The 18,935-nt window shown below is 46.1% G+C and overlaps 1 protein-coding gene across 1 annotated transcript; it reads left to right on the top strand.

Moving 5' to 3' along the window:
• The first annotated feature begins 1,472 nt into the window (after positions 1-1,472).
• Positions 1,473-5,091, top strand: AURKAIP1 (aurora kinase A interacting protein 1). Its single transcript, XM_067566778.1, has 4 exons — positions 1,473-1,523; positions 1,807-1,899; positions 3,387-3,838; positions 4,932-5,091. The coding sequence occupies exons 2-4, from the start codon at positions 1,848-1,850 to the stop codon at positions 5,031-5,033; spliced, it is 606 nt and encodes a 201-aa protein (XP_067422879.1). The 5' UTR covers positions 1,473-1,523; positions 1,807-1,847; the 3' UTR covers positions 5,034-5,091.
• Positions 5,092-18,935: the final 13,844 nt, after the last annotated feature.

Here is an 18,935-nt window from a genome sequence, read left to right on the forward strand (position 1 = left end):
GAGTCCATGCTAATCTTCTGGGATGACAGCAAATATAGTTGGTAGATATAGTCAGTAGGCAGAGCAGGGAGCCAACATCTCAGGCAAGAGCTGCATATGTAAGTGGGTGTTTCAAACCTATTCCCCAAAGGAGTTTCCCTGGAGAGGAATATTTTCCTCAGAACACTCTGTTGACATTCAACATCCCTGCCAAGAAGCTGCTTTCCTTCCACAGTGCAGGGAAACATTAAGCAAGGAACATAAGTAGTACCCATTTTTAATTCCAATGCCAGAAGCATCATGTGGGAATGTGCCCTAACGATGCAAATGAGAGATTCCAGCCATCCTGCCGCTGCTCAGGCTAGGACCTAGGTAATTACAGAAATCCAGGCGAGCATTTGCTTCCACTGATTCAACGGTTGAGTTTTAAAGAGATCACTTAAAAGATGGTTGTGCATAAGATTTCATTGGTCATTTTCACCTCCAGGGCAGAGACATTCTTGACTGTTTCAGCTCCCAGGACAATTGACCAGTGTTGTAGGTGGTTGGATTCAACCTAAGCTGGTGAGGTTGCAAACTCAAGCACTGTGGGAAGGGTGTCCTAGGCCCCTTGCCAGAGATCTAGCCAGCTGGTGCTTGATTTGCAAGGAGGCCAGGGCCCTTGGGGATTTGCCATGGTTAGGATGATGTGTGTGTAAATCGATGGGAGTGGAGTGAGGGTGTGTGCAATTCTGATGGCCACTATTAGTAACTAGGAGGCATGTGTGTGTCTGGGGCTCTCTGGTAGGTTGTGTTCATATCTCTGGGTGTGCTAGACTTTGTGTATGTGTGTAAATGAATGTCTTTTTGGTCTGGTGTGTTCATGTGTCTCTCTGAGGCTCCTGTGTGTGTGTGTTAATAGGTCTGCCCAGGACTCACCTCTGTGTGTATTCATGTGTCTGTGTGTAAATGAGTGTCTTTTTGATCTGGTGTGTGTGTGCATGTGTCTGGGGCTCACCTGTGTGTTCATGTGTCTCTCTAATGCTCATCTGTGTGTTAATGTGTCTGCAGCTCAGTCTGTGTTCATGGGTTTGTGCAGGGCTCACCCATCTGTATGTACATGTGTGTCTGTGTGAGGCTCACCTGCGTACGTGTGCGTGCACACGTGTGTTCATGTGTGTCTGGAGCTCACCTCACTGTGTGCGCGCATGTGTGGTCACACGTCTGGGACTCACCTCTGTGTGTCTGCGTGTGCAAACATGTGCCAGTGTCTCCCTAGGGCACACCCTGGGTGTGTGGGGGGCTTCCTTCTGGGTCCTGTCTGTCACGCCCGGCCTGTGTGTGTCGCCCTGGTCTCGAGCCTGGCCCGCCGGCTGGAAGGGGCAGTGAGCCGGGCTCCGGGTCGCTATTCCCCAGGCGCCACCCGGCTCGGCAGGCGGGGCCGGAACCTCTGGGGCCGGAACGCGGGCGCTGGGGCGCGGGGCCGGGCCGGGCCCGCAGCGTCACCGGAATTTCCGGGAATCGCAGCGGCGGCGGGCGGCGGAGCTGGGATGGTTGGTGTATTGGTGAGTGCGGGCTCGGCTCGGGGGTGATGGAGGAGCGTGGCGGAGGGGGACGATGGGGAGTAATGGGGGCCTGGAGCGGGAGAGCGGCTGTGGGTTAAGGGGGTGACTGGAGGGGCTGGGGCGGGGAGAATGGGGGTGATGGAGGGGCTGGGCTGGGGGTGGGGAAAATGGGGGTGATGGGGGGCCGGGGCGGGGAAGACGCAGTGGGAGGTCAGGGTGGCGAGCTGGCTGAGTTCCTCCCAGTTCTGTGCGGTTAACGGAGTGAATGTTTTTATTCCGCCAGTTGTTATCGGTTCTGACAGAGTGAACAAAGCAGTGGCAGATATGTTGATGCCCCGGCTAGCTTCTTATTTAACGAAGGCCTCACGATTTGCAGGTAAACACAACGGTGACACTAAAAAATAATAGCCCTGAGTGTGTCTGTGTTAGAGCTCACGCTGCAACACCGAATTTTGTGGCTTTCCGAGGTAATTAGACGCCCAGAGTTTCCTTTGCCAGCAAGCATCACAAGTCAGGAGAAAGAGTCATTTGTGCTGAAGGAGCAGTAGGTCACTAATCCTGCTGTCTGGGTGGCTCTTTGGGTTCTGGAATTTACTGACACTATTGTAAGGTTTTGCTGTAACTTTATATGTGATCTTAAGAGGAATGACTGTATTTGGGAGCAGGAGGTTTGACTTCTGAGATCTTTTCATGTTCTTTGAGTCTTTCTAAATCTGACGCTTTTCCTACTCTAGATGCAGCAGTAATCTCTTTAGCTTAATTTTAGCTGGTTGACTTGTACCCTTTTCCTTAAGATAGAGTGCACATTTTGCCTTAGTTCAGCTCATGAATAAATTACAGTTTAACCTCTGCATTCTTTAATGTTAAACTGTTTTTGAACATAGTGGTCCAAATATTTATTTGAAATTTCCGGTGCGTATTTTAACTATGGGCCAGCAAAAGCAAGGTAAGTAAATATATATTGTAATTATACCATTATGATACAAAAAGTTTTAAGGCTGGTTCTCCGCCTCCCCACCCAAACACATGCCATGGATCTGACTTGTCATCAGCATCCCATCCACGCTCTTGAGTGCAACACCAGGAACTCCTCCAACTCCTGTGTGAGGGAGAGAGACAGAAGTAGGCTGGGATCTTTCCATAGCACCCCCCGATGCACGTGCCCCCAGCATTCCATTCTTTCCCTATAGGGGAATCATGAGATGCAGGAGTCTTCCATTTCCTGAGAAAGGGAGGGAAGAGAACTGGGCTGGGCTCCCCTCAGCCAGATCCACATGCTCAGAATTTCCCTGAGATGATAACCCGCTGTTGCTGCAAGCTACTGTAGTTAAACAAGTAAATTTAAGTGGTACAAGTCTCTGCTGCAATCCTGAAGATTCAGGGTTCAAGCCCTGCTGAGGGTGCACTATTTGTGGGTTGTTATAGTTGTACAAAATATAATTTGTGTTTGTCTTTTTTCTTTGAACAAACAAATTAGAAAATTGCATACAAAAAACTGTTAACTTCTGAGCAGGTGAGTTTGCAAAAGAAAGTAATTTAGGTTAAGAAACGCCAGATTTATGGCTGTCAATGCAACCTTAAATTGGTCCTGTCTTTAACTGCACAATTGCAGAATGTTTTTTTTCCACATGACCCTTACCTTATTCAGTGAATGGAATGGATGTACAAGTGGTGGAATTACAGTTGCACAGGTGAGGGTAAATTTGGCATTTCCTAACTTCTGAGTGCTTGTTTGCAACCTAAATAACTTTTAAAGTAGCTGTTGGGGCATAATTTTAATATTTAGCAGTTTTAAAGCTAGACAATCATAAAATGTGTTCTTCAAGAAGTATAAAACTTAAACAAAACTCTTGTTCTTTCCAGGACATTTTTGGCCAAGATCAGTGTCTTCTGTTCTGTGCTCTGGTCCTACATCTGTAAATTATAGCACACAACCCTCTAATAATAATGGACCCCAACCTCAGCGCTGGCATGCACTTGACCCGGAACTGGAGGAAATGCTGGTCCCCAGAAAAATGTCCATCAGCCCTTTAGAAAGCTGGCTGACTGTTAGATATTCCCTCCCTAAAGTGGAGGTCATCAATGTTTATAAAAAGATAGGCTATGAACCCACCCAACAGTATGACTGTCCCCCCTGTGAAGGGGGAGCTGATGTGGAAGAAAAGGAAGGAGAAGTTAGCGCTAACAAGGTTGAGTGTAAGAATGTATTGAAGATTCGCAGGAGGAAAATGAATCGGCATAAGTACAAAAAGCTGCTAAAACGAAGACGGTTTTTGCGGAGGAAGATACTAGATGGTCGTAGGAAGAAACGTCAGGTAAGATTGGGTTAAACAGTTCAGCAAGTCAACAGAGGCATACTTTCAAAAACTGGCTTGCACTTTCTTTAGCTATGGGTAGCAGCGTATGTGGTGCTCTTCATCTAGAATTGACCTGTGAAAAACGGCAGTAATTTGGTTGAGTTGCTTGAAGCAATTCCTGGTGGTTTTGCACATCATGCTGGTTTCAGAACCCTCTGAACTTTTTGGCTTGTTTTTTGACCTGGATGTCCTGTGCCAATTATGTAATATTTCTGTAGCTGTAAAGAGATGTGGTAAATTTTAAATGATGGCATGATAGATACATCACTGTGCATGGTGATCTATCTTGACATTCAAATAATCTGAAAAGATGAATGATTAAGACTTTTGCAGTGTATAAAAATAATCTCCTGACATAAGCACCAGTGAGTAGTACACATGCCCAAGATGTATCTGGGTAGTAGGTGTAATAACCATTTCCTCCCCATTTTGCCAGCATCCTCAGCTGACGTGCACAGAGCAGTCAGAGTCAGCAACTGTAGGGAGAGAATATCACGCTGCACTCCTGCCTAGAAGCATTTTACTTAGAATAGGGAGAAAAAAGTCATGGGTCCACAGTCAGACTGGTGGAGGCAGGTGTAACTTCATTGGCTCTGCCTTCCATGCTTCAAATTGTTTCATCCCTGGTATAGTCTCTTTCTCCCACCACACACAGCCTTAGCAGGTGTTTGTGTCCTGTTACTCACAATTAACCTCTTCAAGTTTAACGAGCCAATGTTAAAGGTCCCATTTCCTTTCTTGATCCCTCTTGGATACTAGTTTTCTTAGCATTTTAACTCCTTAAATATGTCTATGTTTTCATAATTCCTGGTGAAAATTTCTAAAATGCAGTTATAAGGCTCCTTCTTAAGCATTTGAAATGCATTTTCTGCAGTAAGAGCTGCAATATATTGTGAGATGTGGGACAGGCTGCCTAGACCCTAGATAATGTACTGCTTCCTTCATGCAGATAACACCCAGATTCTCTTTCGGATCTTCTTATGCAGTGAGGTGTCTTGGTTTGAATGTGTCACTTTCAAAAGAGCTCCCAGTTGTCCCTTTTTCTTTTCAGGCAAAGTTTGAGCGAGACTTGAAACGCATCTGGAGGAGAGCTGGGTTGAAAAAACCTTCTGAGGGATGGCAACTGCCCAAGATATTTGTGAGAACCGAGTGATTGGAACACCTGTAATGTGTGTTGGCATTTCATTGTAATTAAAGGGTATTTAAAATAAGTCAAAGTTCTTTTAACTTTGTTGTGAATGTTGAGACTAGAGTTGGGTAGATGTTTTAAAATCTTGGGGAGGAGTTCATTCCAAACCCAGTGGAATGGGTCCAGTGTAATACAACTATTGAAATAATAAAGTTCCTATTGCTAAAAAAGAGCATGTGGGCATAGTAACTAAAGATGACCTGAGTTAAAAATCAACTAGTGGGTTCATTAGCTCAAGTCAGCCCTCTGCCTCCCAGCACCAACCCTTCATCTAGCTGAATGGAGAGGAGATGGAAATAGAACAAGTAAGGTTCTGAGTAAAGTGACCCATACCACAGGACTTGCCAGTTCTGAGGAATATTCTTGTGCTGGGATTTCCAGTCAGAGCCTGACTGAGACCAGTTTGCTCTGAGGGACAGAGATCAAGGCCAATCCAGCTGTTCTCAGTTCTCTTAGTGCAGGGCATTAGGAAGAAATTGTCCTGCACTTACCTTCATCCTAGATCTGGGCCTTTGTATATTGGTAATAAGTCCTTGAAGTGTAACCACCCAAGCATATGGTATCCAGTGCCAAGTGGGGATATGCATGTGGGACAGGCTTTGTTACGTGGGTGGAGATGGAATGAGAGTCTCACAAGTGGGATACAGTAGTCCCAGGATGGCGAGAGGGAAGCATTCCCTGCTGCATCAATAGCCTCTGACTATGAGAGGGACTGCACCTTGGTACTGGTGCAGAAGACAGGGTCATGTGGCCAGCACAGAAACATTCCTCCAAGAGAAGCTCCCTGACCCTGCTGGTTGAAAAATAGTGGCCTACTGGCCTTCATATGGAGGCCGGGTCTGAAAGCTGTACTACTGGGGCTCTGAAATCCTAAATTCTTTGCAAAGGTAAGTTGGCCCTGTGGAGATCCCACTGTGTAGTGAAGCAGGTGGGGTACCCCAAGCGAGATATGGTAGCAGCTTGCTCTCTTTTTCTTCTCCTCCCCCACCCCCAATCGAAACATACCCGTAATACCTGAGATAAATGTTCACATAGAGAGGGAACTAGAATTGGGTGTCTTAGTAGCGAGATCCAAAGACCGTTTGATAACCTCACCGACCGGACTCCTTTCTCTCCTGCTGGGATCTTTTGTAAAGTGATGAGAGCTCGTGCATTTCTCAGCGAAGTACTTGCACTCCTGCTATCAACCTCATTACTGTTGGGCAAAAAAACGTATCAGGTTGTGGACTAGTCTCCAGTTGGAGTCTAGGAATCCCTGATTGGGCAAAGCACAAGTGAACATACAGTAGGGAACTGTCCTGCATGTGGGGAATGAATAATTCTCATTCTTCTCTAATTTGTATGGTTGATTCTATAGCTACCTGGGATGCCTTGAGCCTGAAAGATGCAGTTTAATGTCTCAGTCTCTTCATACATCCTGCTACGGGAGGCCTGCTGCCTGCTTTTCAAGGCAGCCTGTGAACAGCATTAATTCTATAGCAGATTTGGGGCGGGAGTGGAAGTTGCATTAACCAGTATTACAAAATATGCTTCAGTTGCACTCGCCTGAGGCCACAATGTGTAGCTTCTTCAAGCAGAGGCATCCAACAGCAGTTCTGAAGAGAGGATAATAAGCAACTGAAGATCTTTATTTGTATTGTCTAAACCATTTTTAGTGGGGGATCCAGAGTCCTGGTTTCTGTTTTTGGCCCTGCCTTCATTTGCAGAGGGACACTGAAGCAAGTCGCTTCCCCTCTTTGTGCCTCAGTTTTTCCCTCTGTGAAGTGAAAGACAATACCCCACAGGAGAGAGGTGATGAAAACAATTAGAGGTGTGGACAGATGTCCTATGAAGAGAGATGGAAAAGACTGAGGCTTTTGAGTTTGGAGTGGTTATGTTAGAGGTATACAAAATAATAAATGGTGCAGAGGTGATAAATTGGGTGTTCCTGTTCATTCTTTCATAATCAGAGAATAAGGGGACACCTGATTAAACCAAAAGGCAGCAAAACTAAAGCAGATAAAAGTAAATACTTTAAACCACATCAGCCTGTGGAACTCATTGCTACAAGGTAACATTTAGACTAGCTCGTGGGAATTTGGAAGAAATGTCCCTTATGGCCAAGTTACTTCGCAGTGAACAGTTATGGAGTTCTATCCACTTTCTTCTGAAGTATCGGGAGCTGGCCGCATTCAGAAACTGGGTACTGGATTATATCAGTGGTTCTCAACCTATTTACAATGTGTTACGTGGGCCACATGCAACGCTACCTATATGGCCCTGAGGATGTCACATGAGCTGCAGCTGTGTGCTTATTGGGCCGCAAGTTGACAACCATTGGATTAGATGGACCAATGGTCTGACTAGGATGGTAATTTCTGTTGCATCTTTCTGTAGGTCAGTGGTTCTCAACCGTACACAGAGGTCTTCCAGGGGGTACGTCATCTAGATGCTTGCCTAGTTTTACAATAGGCTACATAAAAACTAGTGAAGTCAGAACAAACTAAAATTTCGCACAGGCAATGACTTGTTTATACTGCTCTGTATACTATTATACAGTAAGTATTGCCCTGAAATGTAAGTACAATATTTATATTCCATTCAATTTATTTTATTATGGAAAAAATAAGAAAGTAAGCAATTTTTCAGTAATAATGTGTTGTGACACTTTTGTATTTTTATGTCTGATTTTGCAAACAAGTGGTTTTTAAGTGAGGTGAAACTTGGAGTACACAAGACAAATCAGTCTCCTGAAAGGGGTACAGTAATCTGGAAAGGTTGACCACTGCAGTAGGTCATCTGACAATGCAATCAAAAGACACCTGCTACTTTTCTTCCTGTCAGTAGATGGCAGTAGATTCAAGGCCCTGTAAAATGCTTGTGGAGCTGTTCTAGGAGCCTGCTGGATAATTTTCTCTTTCTTGTATTTTAAAGAATTGGTGTGTGTTTAAAAATCATTAGTCTTGACAGGAACATATTGCCACCATGAGAGCTGTATTAAATTGACGTGAGCCCCTGAGACACATGCAAGACTAGAACATTGCTAAGGTTGGTTTTCCAAACTACAGATTGAAATCTATTAGCAGGGGACTTTGATCAGAGCTTTAAAAACAACACCTGCCTCCTCGTAAAGCTTTAAACAGGGCTACGGCCGCAGGTCTTTTTAACTCGCTCAAACAGAGCTTTTTTCAGCCTATTCCCTCAGGGTTCCAGTCAACAAGGGGAGCGCTTAACCCTCTGCTTTAAAAGGTCCCTGCATATAATGCTGGCTTTAGCATTCAGGTGTGTGGTTAATATTCAGCATGTTTCCAGGGGTTGCTAAAACGTCTTGAGTCTTTTACTGCACAAAGGGGCCTTGCTGTCAGGTCCTTTCAGCCTGGCCTCCTTTCTGTGAGCAGGTGCCTGGAGTATTAGCTCATTTGGAGTGAGGCCCTTGGGTTCCCTCCCTTATGTTCATTCCTAGGGGCTGTGTTCACAGCTCCGTCACTCCCGTTCCTGCTGCTTCTGGGACTGGATCTTAGGCCTCTTGCTATTGCCCTCTTATCTGAAAACTCAAACTGCATGTTTCTAGGGTGCTGGTTGCTGTAGTATCGGGGGGGCATCTTCAAAATTACAAACAAGAATCTTTCCCAGACTAGGAACCTCCTGTGCCTCATTTAACCCAGCTGTGCTGCTGTGAGGTTCTCTGCTCTTGCCAGGCCGAGAAGACGGAATCCTGTGACTCCTGCTTTTATCCCAGAAGCACTGATGTACCATCCCTGCTTCCAACCTAAAGGAGAAGTGTGTGTGTGGGGGGGCAGCATTTGGATATGGCTCCAGATGTGAGGTTCATCTGTGCCTGACTTTCCCTGTAATAGTCTGCTGAATATTGATGCCCTCTTTTTGAAACTTGAAGGTGAACTTACAGGGACTGGCCACGAACATCAAATACCCATGGTCATCTTACCCGTCTCCCCCTCTTCTCCCAGTTTACTATATGAGGGGGTGCTAAGAATTGGATTCAGGACATTGTCGGTTGTCCTGATTTCACTCTAACTTGGAATCTACTGGTCATGCCATATGTAAGAATGTAACACGCAAAGCCCTTTGTCTAGGGGAGGAGAGCAATGTCCGTCACTGTGGCATTGTGCCTCCGTAGCCACTCTGGAAGGCTGTGGAACGCAATGCATTTCACTGCTGTCATGCCTGGTAGCTCAAGAGTGGAGGGAGGGGATGTTTATCCTTGGATTAGCCAAACAGTATTAAAACAGCCACCTCCTGATATGACAACCCGCTCTTTTCCCTGCTTATTTTAACACCAAGTTAGCGGCTAGGAAAGAAAATTTGGAAACACTTGACGTTCCATGGCACAGACCTCATGCAATTCTTCTTCACCTTCTAGGATAGCTGGATTGTTTCGTTACAGGGCAGTCACTGTGTTATGGCTGGAGGTCTCTGCAGTGAATTCCATATCTCTGCTGTAAAGTGTGAGCCTGATTATATCTGCCCTCTAAATCATAGTTCAGCACAGGCAGTCATCGTCTTTCCATCCACTAAACGTAATTGCAGCCTAGTCTGCAGGAGTATGGAAGTACTGTGTAATTTGCCATGGTGTTTACAAATAAGCCCCAGTATATTACTTTATAATTAAAGTCTGGGGACAAGACATTTGTGCCCTGCTCTTAGTAGTGTATTTTATTCCCCTAGGTGGAGTCGCATGGTTAAATCTTGTGTACCTTTTGGCATGTGTAGCCTAAAGCAGTGGTGTTCAACCATTTTCATTTGTGGACCCCTAAAAATTTCAAATGGAGGTGCCAGACCCCTTTGGAAATCTTAGACATAGTCTGTGAACCCCAGGCAGAAACCCCTTGTCCTAAAACGTGGTTGAATACTCTTATGCTGTGTCAGTGCCAGACACTATAAGGACATTGTGTGTGTGTGTGTGAGAGTGAGTGATCGATCGACCCTCCACCAAGATTAAAATCAACTTGTCCTAGCTCGCTTAACCACAGATCTGGTTTTTTTACCCTAATACAGTCCTTCATCCATTGGGGTCAACCTGGCCCTGCTCTTGTTGGGGAGAAATAGATGAAAGAAAGTTCCCCGTATTTTTCTGCAGGGGGAGCACCAGCACATAATATTCCATTCTGGAAACCTTATTGTGAAGTGCTACTGTTCTAGACATCTGTATACACATGTGTGTATGCACACACCTTATGTATGTATACATGTGTGTGTAGCTATGGTAGCAGCTGAAAGTCTGTGGAACGGCATGCTTTGACCTTTATCTTACTCAGACAAATCAAGAGGGTTCTGAGGATTCTTCCTTCATCTTGCTGTTCTTCCCCTGCTCTGAGAGGAAATGGTTGAAAAACAGTGGGAGGCTGCCAGAGGAATCCATGCTAAGTATTACAGAGGCTGGAGATATCCAGTGAAGACAGTGTGATGGATGTTTGAAACGGGCACTCAGCCATCGGTCAGGAAGGAGCTCAGAAAACTGGAATATGAAAGCAATTATGCACAACCAATCCTCCATCTTCTTCCCTCCTTCTCCCCCCTGGTGCTTGGATTAATGTGTGCTCGAACACAGAGCAGACTAGACTGTTGAGCAGAATCTTCTCTCTCATTCAGTCTGTGAGTTTTATTGTTTGGATCAATGCAGAGCTACCAGCTCTGAACCGAAACCATGGTTTGGATCTCAGGTAGGAATACAGTTGTTCTCCAATGAGATATACAGGGCCTGCATTTTGTTCCCCCTGTCAGTCAAAGCAGCGTATAAACCAGGGGTTCTCAAACTTTTTTGCTGGAAACCCCTTTGAAAATATTTAAGGCTGAGAAAACCCCCCTGGCCCCCCACAAAATGATGATCCCCCCCCCCATGCCTTGCTACCCTTACTGGCATGTGTGGGGGATAACAGCTCGTGACCCCCTCCGCCCCATAATAACCTTGTGACCCTCCGAGGGGTCACGAGCCCCAGTTTGAGAATCCATGGTATACACCTCAAACAGCTGGGCTGCTCCCTTCCCTGAAGTGCAGGACACAACAGTCCTGTGGTGTTACAAACAGCTGGGATGGGCTGAATCTGATGCAGAACTGGCATCTCATAATGGTGATGGGCAAACTTCAGAAGGTTTGAGAGTGTGTCCCCATTTAGATGCTTATGGCTGTTATCCGTGTAGTAATGAGGTTGCTGATTGAAGTGTATCCAACTGCTCTGGTCTAGGCGCTGGCCTGGAAAATCTCAGGAGTCCAGATTTGTGTGACATTCCCAGTGGTTTCTGGTTGTGAAATAATAGCCCCTGCATTCAAACAACATGCGCTCAAGATTGATGTAGTTCTGTTGACTTCACTGGAGGGACACAGATTTATCGCAGCTGAGGATCAGGCCTGTTGTGTCTGTGGTGATGTGGCAGAGCCAGTGTAGACTGAACTTCTTGCTGACCACTGGCTTTTTAACCATGGGGGCATCTACTCCTGTTCACAGCAGGTCTACATGCGATGGTGAAAATGACTCCCCAGTCCCCAGTGGTCTGTATGCACTAGCAATCACTCCATTGGTAGCAGTGAGAGATTTTCAGGAATAAGGCTGGTGTAGACATGGCTTGTGATACTGAAATGTTGGGAAGGATCCATTCCAAGTATGCTTTTATATAGGTGATATCCACACTGAAATTTCAAATCCTATTTCATCACCAATCAAACGGGAAGCCAGTTGCTATCTGTGTGTGGAGTAAAGCCTGTTGGTAATGAGGATCAAATTGAAAGGCTGCCTACGGCACTCGAGCTTCCCAAGTGGTCTTCTGTTCAAATACTAGCCAGGCCTGGGACTGTTTAGTTCCCACGGTCAGACAAGATGAGGTGCAATCAGTCTGGTATGGCAATGAATATCAAATTGAAATGTATGAAAGATAGCAATAGTAACACCCTGTGTTAATCACAACAGTGCAGTGTTCTCTTTGTGTGTAAACCACCCCTGATTAAAGTGATCTTGTTACATGCGCTGGATGCGAAGGCGTTGGCTTGACTGTCTTCTGGGCAACTTTGAAGGCCAGGGTAATTCCTACCATTCAAGTAGTGATGGGTGAATCTCCAAAGGTGTGGAATTTGAGTTTGAGTCAGAGGAACACGGATTTGAGCTGCTTATCCAAACCGTGGGCGGAAAATCTGCTGAGACCAGGCGTCACGGTAATATTTCTGCTCCAGCCTGACTTTAAACGGCTCTCAGCCCATGCTTCACTGGGTTCTGAAACTGTTGCCAGCCCTACCAGCAACTCTGATTCTTCCTCTCCTAGTGGCAGGACCAAAGGGGGAGACCCTGCTTCTGTAGGAGTCTTGCAGTGCCTCAGGGAACCACTACATACAAGGTCACCCTCAAAATACCAGGAAACCAGCCTCTTGCTGTATGTGTCTGCCTGCTGGAGCCGGTCAGCACCAAGCACGGCAGTGTGAAGCTGGGGTGTTACGGAGGTGGGGAATGTGCACTATGCTCTTTCAAAACTTGATCAAGCTCTGGTGTCGGTGTGAGTTGTGTGTGAAAGGTGCAGGTGACCCTGTGCTAATCCTAAAGCACCAGAGAGGGCTGGAAGAAATCTACTTGCCAGTTTATGCTGGCGCTGCCCACAGAATGGAGCTTTGTCGGGGTAACGCGCATCCTCCAAACAGTACGAGCCGAAACAGCTCGCTAGTATGTGTATTGGCAGTGACTCCAGCTGTGATCTCATAGGAGCGAGCAGTGTGTCTGAAGGGCTGGGTACAGGCTGCAGGGCACCCAATAAACCCAGCTGTATGCAGCTGTAAAAGAAAATGTCAAGGGAAGTCATTCTTCCCAGCGTCGTATTGGCTGCTGGAAGATTTCACCATGTTGCAAAGCAAATTTCCTTGTGTGTGCAGCCTGAGGGGTTGCATCTGTGCTGAGTGCTAAGACTCTGGCGTCAGGTGCCCAGTTCTTCTGGGGGCTACATAATGCCCTGCTCTAGACTTTGTGTATTGAAATGCTGCTGCTGAGTTAGGGCCCAGTCCTACAATGTGTTGAGAAGGACTGGTCAAAAATGGTATGCATTTTCCACATAACATTCAAAAGAATCGAAACATTTTTTCTTCTTTAAATTTTATGCAGAAATTTTCCACTTTTTATCTAAATGGACTGAAAAATGTCATGTGCATTCGATCTGAAACAAAGACCTTTGTTTTGATTCTATTCAAACCAACCCAACCAACCAAACATGTCATGCTTTTGGGGGAGCTTTTAGCAGTCCTCTCTCTGTCTGTCTTTTCTCCCTCTCGTTGGGAGAGGAGCTGGCGGGGGGAGGGAGGCAAAAACGGAAGAAATTTGTTTTCAGTTCAAAGTGAAATCTCTCGTTTTATTTTGATGAATAATCCAAACATTTCAAATGATACGACAAATTTGCGGGATTTTTTTCATTGTTCAAAAAGCCATTTTTCATCATGAATTCTTGAAGGAAACTTGACCAGCTGTAGGGCCGAGTGAGTTCTGGTGGGGCTGACCTCTCTTGCCCTTTCACATGATCAGGACTTGGGAGGACTTAACCTGGCCAGGAATCACTCGGCAGCATCATGCAGCATCGAGTGCCCGGTAAGTCCCGTAAATACTCCTGGAGTGACGTTGCTAGTAGGGCAAGGGGGCTGCGAGATAGAGCCTTCCCTGGGGATGCGGCAAGCGTCATAAAAAATAAATATTTTGGAAATATTTAAGACTTTTTATTTTAAGTGGATTTGCAAAACTTGGCAGAATCCTCACAGCTGAACTGTGACCCAAGTCAGTGGCGGGTGAGTTGAAGCAGGATAATCATCAACTGGGGAAGAAGCATGCCAAAAGCAAGATCAGTAAAAGAGGCCTGAAGTGTGGTTATGACCAGCAAAGTGACTGCATGTTAATGGCATCGTCTTACTCAGCAGCTCTGCTCCTTGGGTGTCTTTGAGTCAGATCCGTTTCCTCTACTGACCAAATGTTCTCACTCCTGTTGGCTTTGCAGAGCCAGTTCAGCTATGAAAGAACCGGCTGGATTCAGGTCAGAAGCTTTGTGGTAGGTTATCCAAACCAGACGGCCTGGTTTTGGCTTCCCAGGACATCTGTACTGTTCCAATTACTGTCCAGAAGGTGTTGCTGCATTGCAGGCTCAAACCTGCTTAATGTAGGTAGCTTAATGTGCAGCCTTCATGGAACTGCCACTGTCAGAGCAGTTTTACCTTTCTTATTTGCGAGGAGGGTGATGACCTGGGTTGTTACCAACATCCTGCCACTTGCAAGACAATCTGCATTGGGCTTGTCCTAAGATTGGTAGAGCCAAATTTCCTACTTTCTGACAATATCAGCCATTCCTTGGGAAAGGATTGGGGGGTGCAAAAAAGCAGGAAACTTTCCCCCACCAGGAATTGTTGGAGGATTCCTGCTCGGGTCCACATTTGATATGGAGATAAAGAGGGTGGCAAATGACAATACTATCTCTAAAACACACAGAGGGCTCTGTCCAGCCTACGGGCAGTCTTCTGCATCTCTCCATCTCCTCCGCAGCGCAACCTGCAAAATTCAGACCCAAATTTCAAATCCCCCCAAATTCAGGCTCAGCTGCCCCCAGTGTTTTGGTCCTTTCATTTTGAGGGCTAAGAGTAATGGTTCTGAGAACCAGAGCTGTTTGGAGATAGCTTTGGAAGTATGACATTTTTACTGGTAAATGTTGTTAAATGTCACTGGACACCCACAAATCTACAAGAAACTATTTCCATTGTTATCAAAATTTGCAGATAGGCAAAGTCAGAAAAATGCTGCTTGAGAACTTATTGGAGTTTGACTTCAGGATATTTACTTGGTATGTGTTGACATGTGATGTTGATGATCTGCGTTTTAGCAGTGAGAAAGCTTCAGCTTTTTGAATCTCAATGGCTTCTGTAATTATCGTCTGATCCCCCCATAATTTCCTGCAAGTGTGAAAATTTAAATAGATACAAATAAAACAAAACTGCTTAACACCCATATTTTGCACAGCTGTGAAAATGTAAATGGTTAAAAATAGAACAAATGCTTAAAAATAAACACAGATGGTATCCATCAAAATGATTTAAAAAAAAAATTGAGTTCTGCAAAGCCTATTTATCGGGCACAAACTCCTCCTCCTAATTAGCATAGACCCACCTGTGGATGCGGCTCCTATAAAAGGCCTGTCCTCCCTTTTGGCTTCTTTCTGTACACAGACTCAGCTAGCTTGTGGTGCAGGCAGCAGCTGATGAGCAGGTAAGCTCAAAATACAAAAAAAGAGAAAAGGGACCAGAGAAAGAAGAACCAGGAGAGGGGGAAGAGATATGGTAAAATGCTGAGACCGAGTGCGTGATCTCTGTCCTACCCCTTCACTCTCCAGCTGGAAAGTAGGGGAGAAAGTAAAAACCCCAAGTTCCTCCATGGCGTTCCCTGGGATAGGAGATCTGCAAATACATAGGGCTGGACTTTTATTTCAGTTACACCAGGATAGCCAGGGAGATACCACTGAAGCCCTTACTACCCAGCTCTATCATCCGTAAACCTGAGAGGGAAACTGAGGCACAGAGTGGTGAAGTGACTTGCCCAAAGTCAGCCAGCAGGCCAGTGGCAGAGCCAGGAAGGGGACCTCTGGGTTTCCTGTGGCCTGCTCCAGGGCTCTATCCATTAGGCAACACTGCGTCCTGGTGTCAAACCAGACTAAGCAAGAGGAGAATGAGAAACTCCTACCCTCTTTGTGCCAGTTGGATCTACTCATTTTCATTTTTCCCCCAGAATATCCCCCCCCCAATTGCTACTGGTTTAGCTTAGCTTTGCTCACAAGCAATTTGGAAATCCTGCCTGGTGAAAACAGACTTCCTACCCTAGCTCCAGACAGCTAGTCACTGGGGGACTGCTCCCCCTTTCCCCCCAGCAGGCCATAAGGGTTCATCAGCCCACAGCAGGGAAATGGAAGAGGGCATATGAAGGGGAAATGTGCTTTGATGAGCCATAGGAGATGTAGTAAGTGGCTGTCTGCCTCCTGCCATGAGAAGGTTCTGGGGTTTGCTGATGGGTGACCAGCTTTTCGCTGACTTCCCTGCTGTTTGCCACTTCTCCGTGTTGTGTCCAGCGCCGTATCTGGGATCAGAGACCAGCCTCCTCCAGCTTGGAGCAGGAACTTTTAATGAGCTTTTTTCTGCAGACTCCCTGCTGTGAGCGGCATGAGCTGGGGGCTGTTGGAAGAGATCAAAAGGGCTGGTGGTGCTGCTTGGCAATGGCAAGCTCTCTCCTTGCCCAGCACTTCTATGAGCCCATGTTATGCTGAGCAGTTGGAAGGGGATAGACAAAGAGAGGAAAAACAGAAAGCATCCCTGCCTTAAAGTTAGCACAAGTACAAATCCACTCCACTCCAGGCAACCCTAGGTCTTGTTTAGCACAGGGTAAAGTTCTCAGTGCAGAGCAGGGATCTGCTGTATGCAGCTGAGAGGGGATTTTTGCCCGGCATTTAAAGGGGGATTGTCCGATTAAAGCAAAAAGTAACCAGGTGATGAAAGGAGGAGTTAGTTTGTTTGATCTGAATGTAAGGGGCATTGTCCAGTGTGGGTCTCAGCCCATGTCAGCTCTGATGTGTTCATTAATTTGGCTTGAATGTAGTGAACAACTCTCACTTCTCCCTCAACCCGATCACAAGTTACTGGCCTTTTAAGTGTTCTGCAAGCTGCTGTATAAGCGGGGCAGTAGATTTGATGCACGTGACCAGGTTTTTTCAAAGAGGCCTCCCTCCACACCCTAAAAGTGTGTGTACACTTTTTTCATGTCCACATTTTTGGCAGAATCTCAGCTCTGTGATCAATGGAGTCTGACTGCTGGTCGGGGGGTCTCTGGAGTATTAAAGATTTCCTAGTATGTTTTTGCAAGAATATGGGTGCTAGTTACAGTGTCCTCGCCCAATTCCCATTCCTTCCTGCCTAAATTCCCCTGCAGTTTTATTTGGATATGGGAATCTTCTTCACTTCCTATTTTAAACTATTGTGCAGTGTTTCTATGTGCTGTTCACTAGCTGCTGTGCTCCACCTCAGAAGTGGCTGCATTTCAGTACTGCGTGACAGTGGTTGCTGTGCACAGCTCTTTGGGATGAAGTTGCTATGTAAATGTCTCTTTTATCCCCAAGGTAACATTTTCCTATTTCAGTTTGCCTTGGAGGAATGCTTTGCTGGCTCTCCTGCACAGTAAACCAGACTTGCTGCTTTGTACCTCTCCTTCCTAGCTCCCTGTTCAAGCAACCCATCCGCAAAGCACTGACCTGGGCACTAGGAATGCCCCCCGCTCCACTCTCTACAGCAGTTCTGGCCCCCCACCCCTCCTGGCTTGAAAAAAGCCCATTTTCTGTAAATTGGCAAGATGTTTATTTCTCTAAATCCAAACCATACCCCTGGACCTGCATGCTCTTGAAGTTAATGTTGCCAGACCCATCTTCCAGGGCATTGTCTCTCTTTCATGAGTCCTCCCGGGCCACTTGGAGAGCAATCAACCTGCGAAACAAAGATTGGGAGTGAGGTGCTGTGGTTTTCAGCCCTGGTTTCAGGAACTGCACTTTTCAGGGCTACGGTGACTTATGACAACTATTAATTTCTTGGTTAATGGCTGGCTGCTCTCAATGGGCCTCCATGGATAATGAATGGGTAAAATTCCCCCCTGAGATATAGGCTGGTTTCACAAATGAAACTGATTATAATGAAGCTTATTAGAATACTAGATCCTCAGGCCCACGGGAGCATGCGGAGAGGTTCCATGGTACAGCTCCACTTTCAGTAGAGCTAGTGTATTACTAACTAGCACAGTAACATCCAGGACTTATTAAGCCATGGTTTGACTAAGATGCTATAGCCCAGCTTCTCAACGGTATTTAGGCTCCAAACTCCCATTGATTGCAATGACAATTAGGCATCTAAACACCGCTGAAGAGTTGGGCCTAGGAGCCAGGAATGTGGATTCCCTCTATGGCCTCTGGCTAGTCACTTAATCAATTTGTGCCTCAGTTTCCTTAGTTCTAAAATTGGGATAATAGTCCTTATCTGCCTGGCAAGGGTGTTGTGAGACTAAATTCACTGGTGTGATGTAGTGCTTTGTGACCCTTAGAGGGAAGGCACAATAGAGGTGCAAATGGTTATCATTAAAAGTGGGGGGGATGTAAGTTTCTAGGCAGAGATACACCCAGGGCATCCAATTGCAGAGGTGATCAACAGCAGCCGCTGCCAATAATGTTCAGCTGGAACAGGGAAGGTTCAGCACTTCTGAAAATTGGGCTCAGCGTGTATACAATTAAACGCAAGCTGCCCTTTCAAATTGGGCCAGGTCTGAAAAGTTGGCCCAGCTCCATCTTTACATCTCTGAATTTAGCAATGGGATTATATTGCATTCTGGAAAGCAACCTTCTTTAAGCCCAAATGCTGTTTTCTTTTCTTGTAAATGAAGTGGTCTGGAAACCGCAGGAAAATAATAAAACCTCTTGGGAGGCAGCTTCCCAGCGCTCTTTTGAGGACATAGCTATTGATTTTTCCAGCCCTCTTTCTGTCTCTCCCTCATTTGCGATCTCAAAATAAGATGCTGGGTCTGCAACGCCGCTGCCTAATTATTATAGGCGGGCACAGCCAATGGGTTGCAATTAGTGTGGGGAACGGAGTCCCTTCAAAAGCTAGTTGCACCAGTGCCTGGTTCTCATGTGGAGAGGGGCTAGGCAACGTGGTTTAAAGCATGAGGCCGATGGTCAGAAAAGTGACTCTGAAAATGACACCTTTCTGCTGCATGGGATCTGCTCTCTGGGTACCTTGGAGCCCCGCCTGCTTCAGTTATTCATGGAAATAGAGAGCACGGCGTGCTCGGGGCTGCGGCCCGTGAGGTCTGCGTTGTGGGAGACTGGGCTTGCTGCTGCCCA

Source organism: Emydura macquarii, unplaced genomic scaffold (assembly GCF_026122565.2).
Source record: "Emydura macquarii macquarii isolate MOO-44397 ecotype Brisbane River unplaced genomic scaffold, CSIRO-AGI_Emac_v2 contig_2768, whole genome shotgun sequence".
Taxonomy (NCBI): Eukaryota; Metazoa; Chordata; order Testudines; family Chelidae; genus Emydura; species Emydura macquarii.

What these genes read in the sequence shown, in the direction of transcription:
- AURKAIP1 (XM_067566778.1), top strand. Translation starts at nt 1,848, where the DNA reads ATGTTGATGCCCCGGCTAGCTTCTTATTTAACGAAGGCCTCACGATTT. An exon ending in GAAGGCCTCACGATTTGCAG is followed by an intron (nt 1,900 to 3,386) that starts GTAAACACAACG and finishes TGTTCTTTCCAG; the next exon opens with GACATTTTTGGCCAAGATCA. An exon ending in GTCGTAGGAAGAAACGTCAG is followed by an intron (nt 3,839 to 4,931) that starts GTAAGATTGGGT and finishes TTTTCTTTTCAG; the next exon opens with GCAAAGTTTGAGCGAGACTT.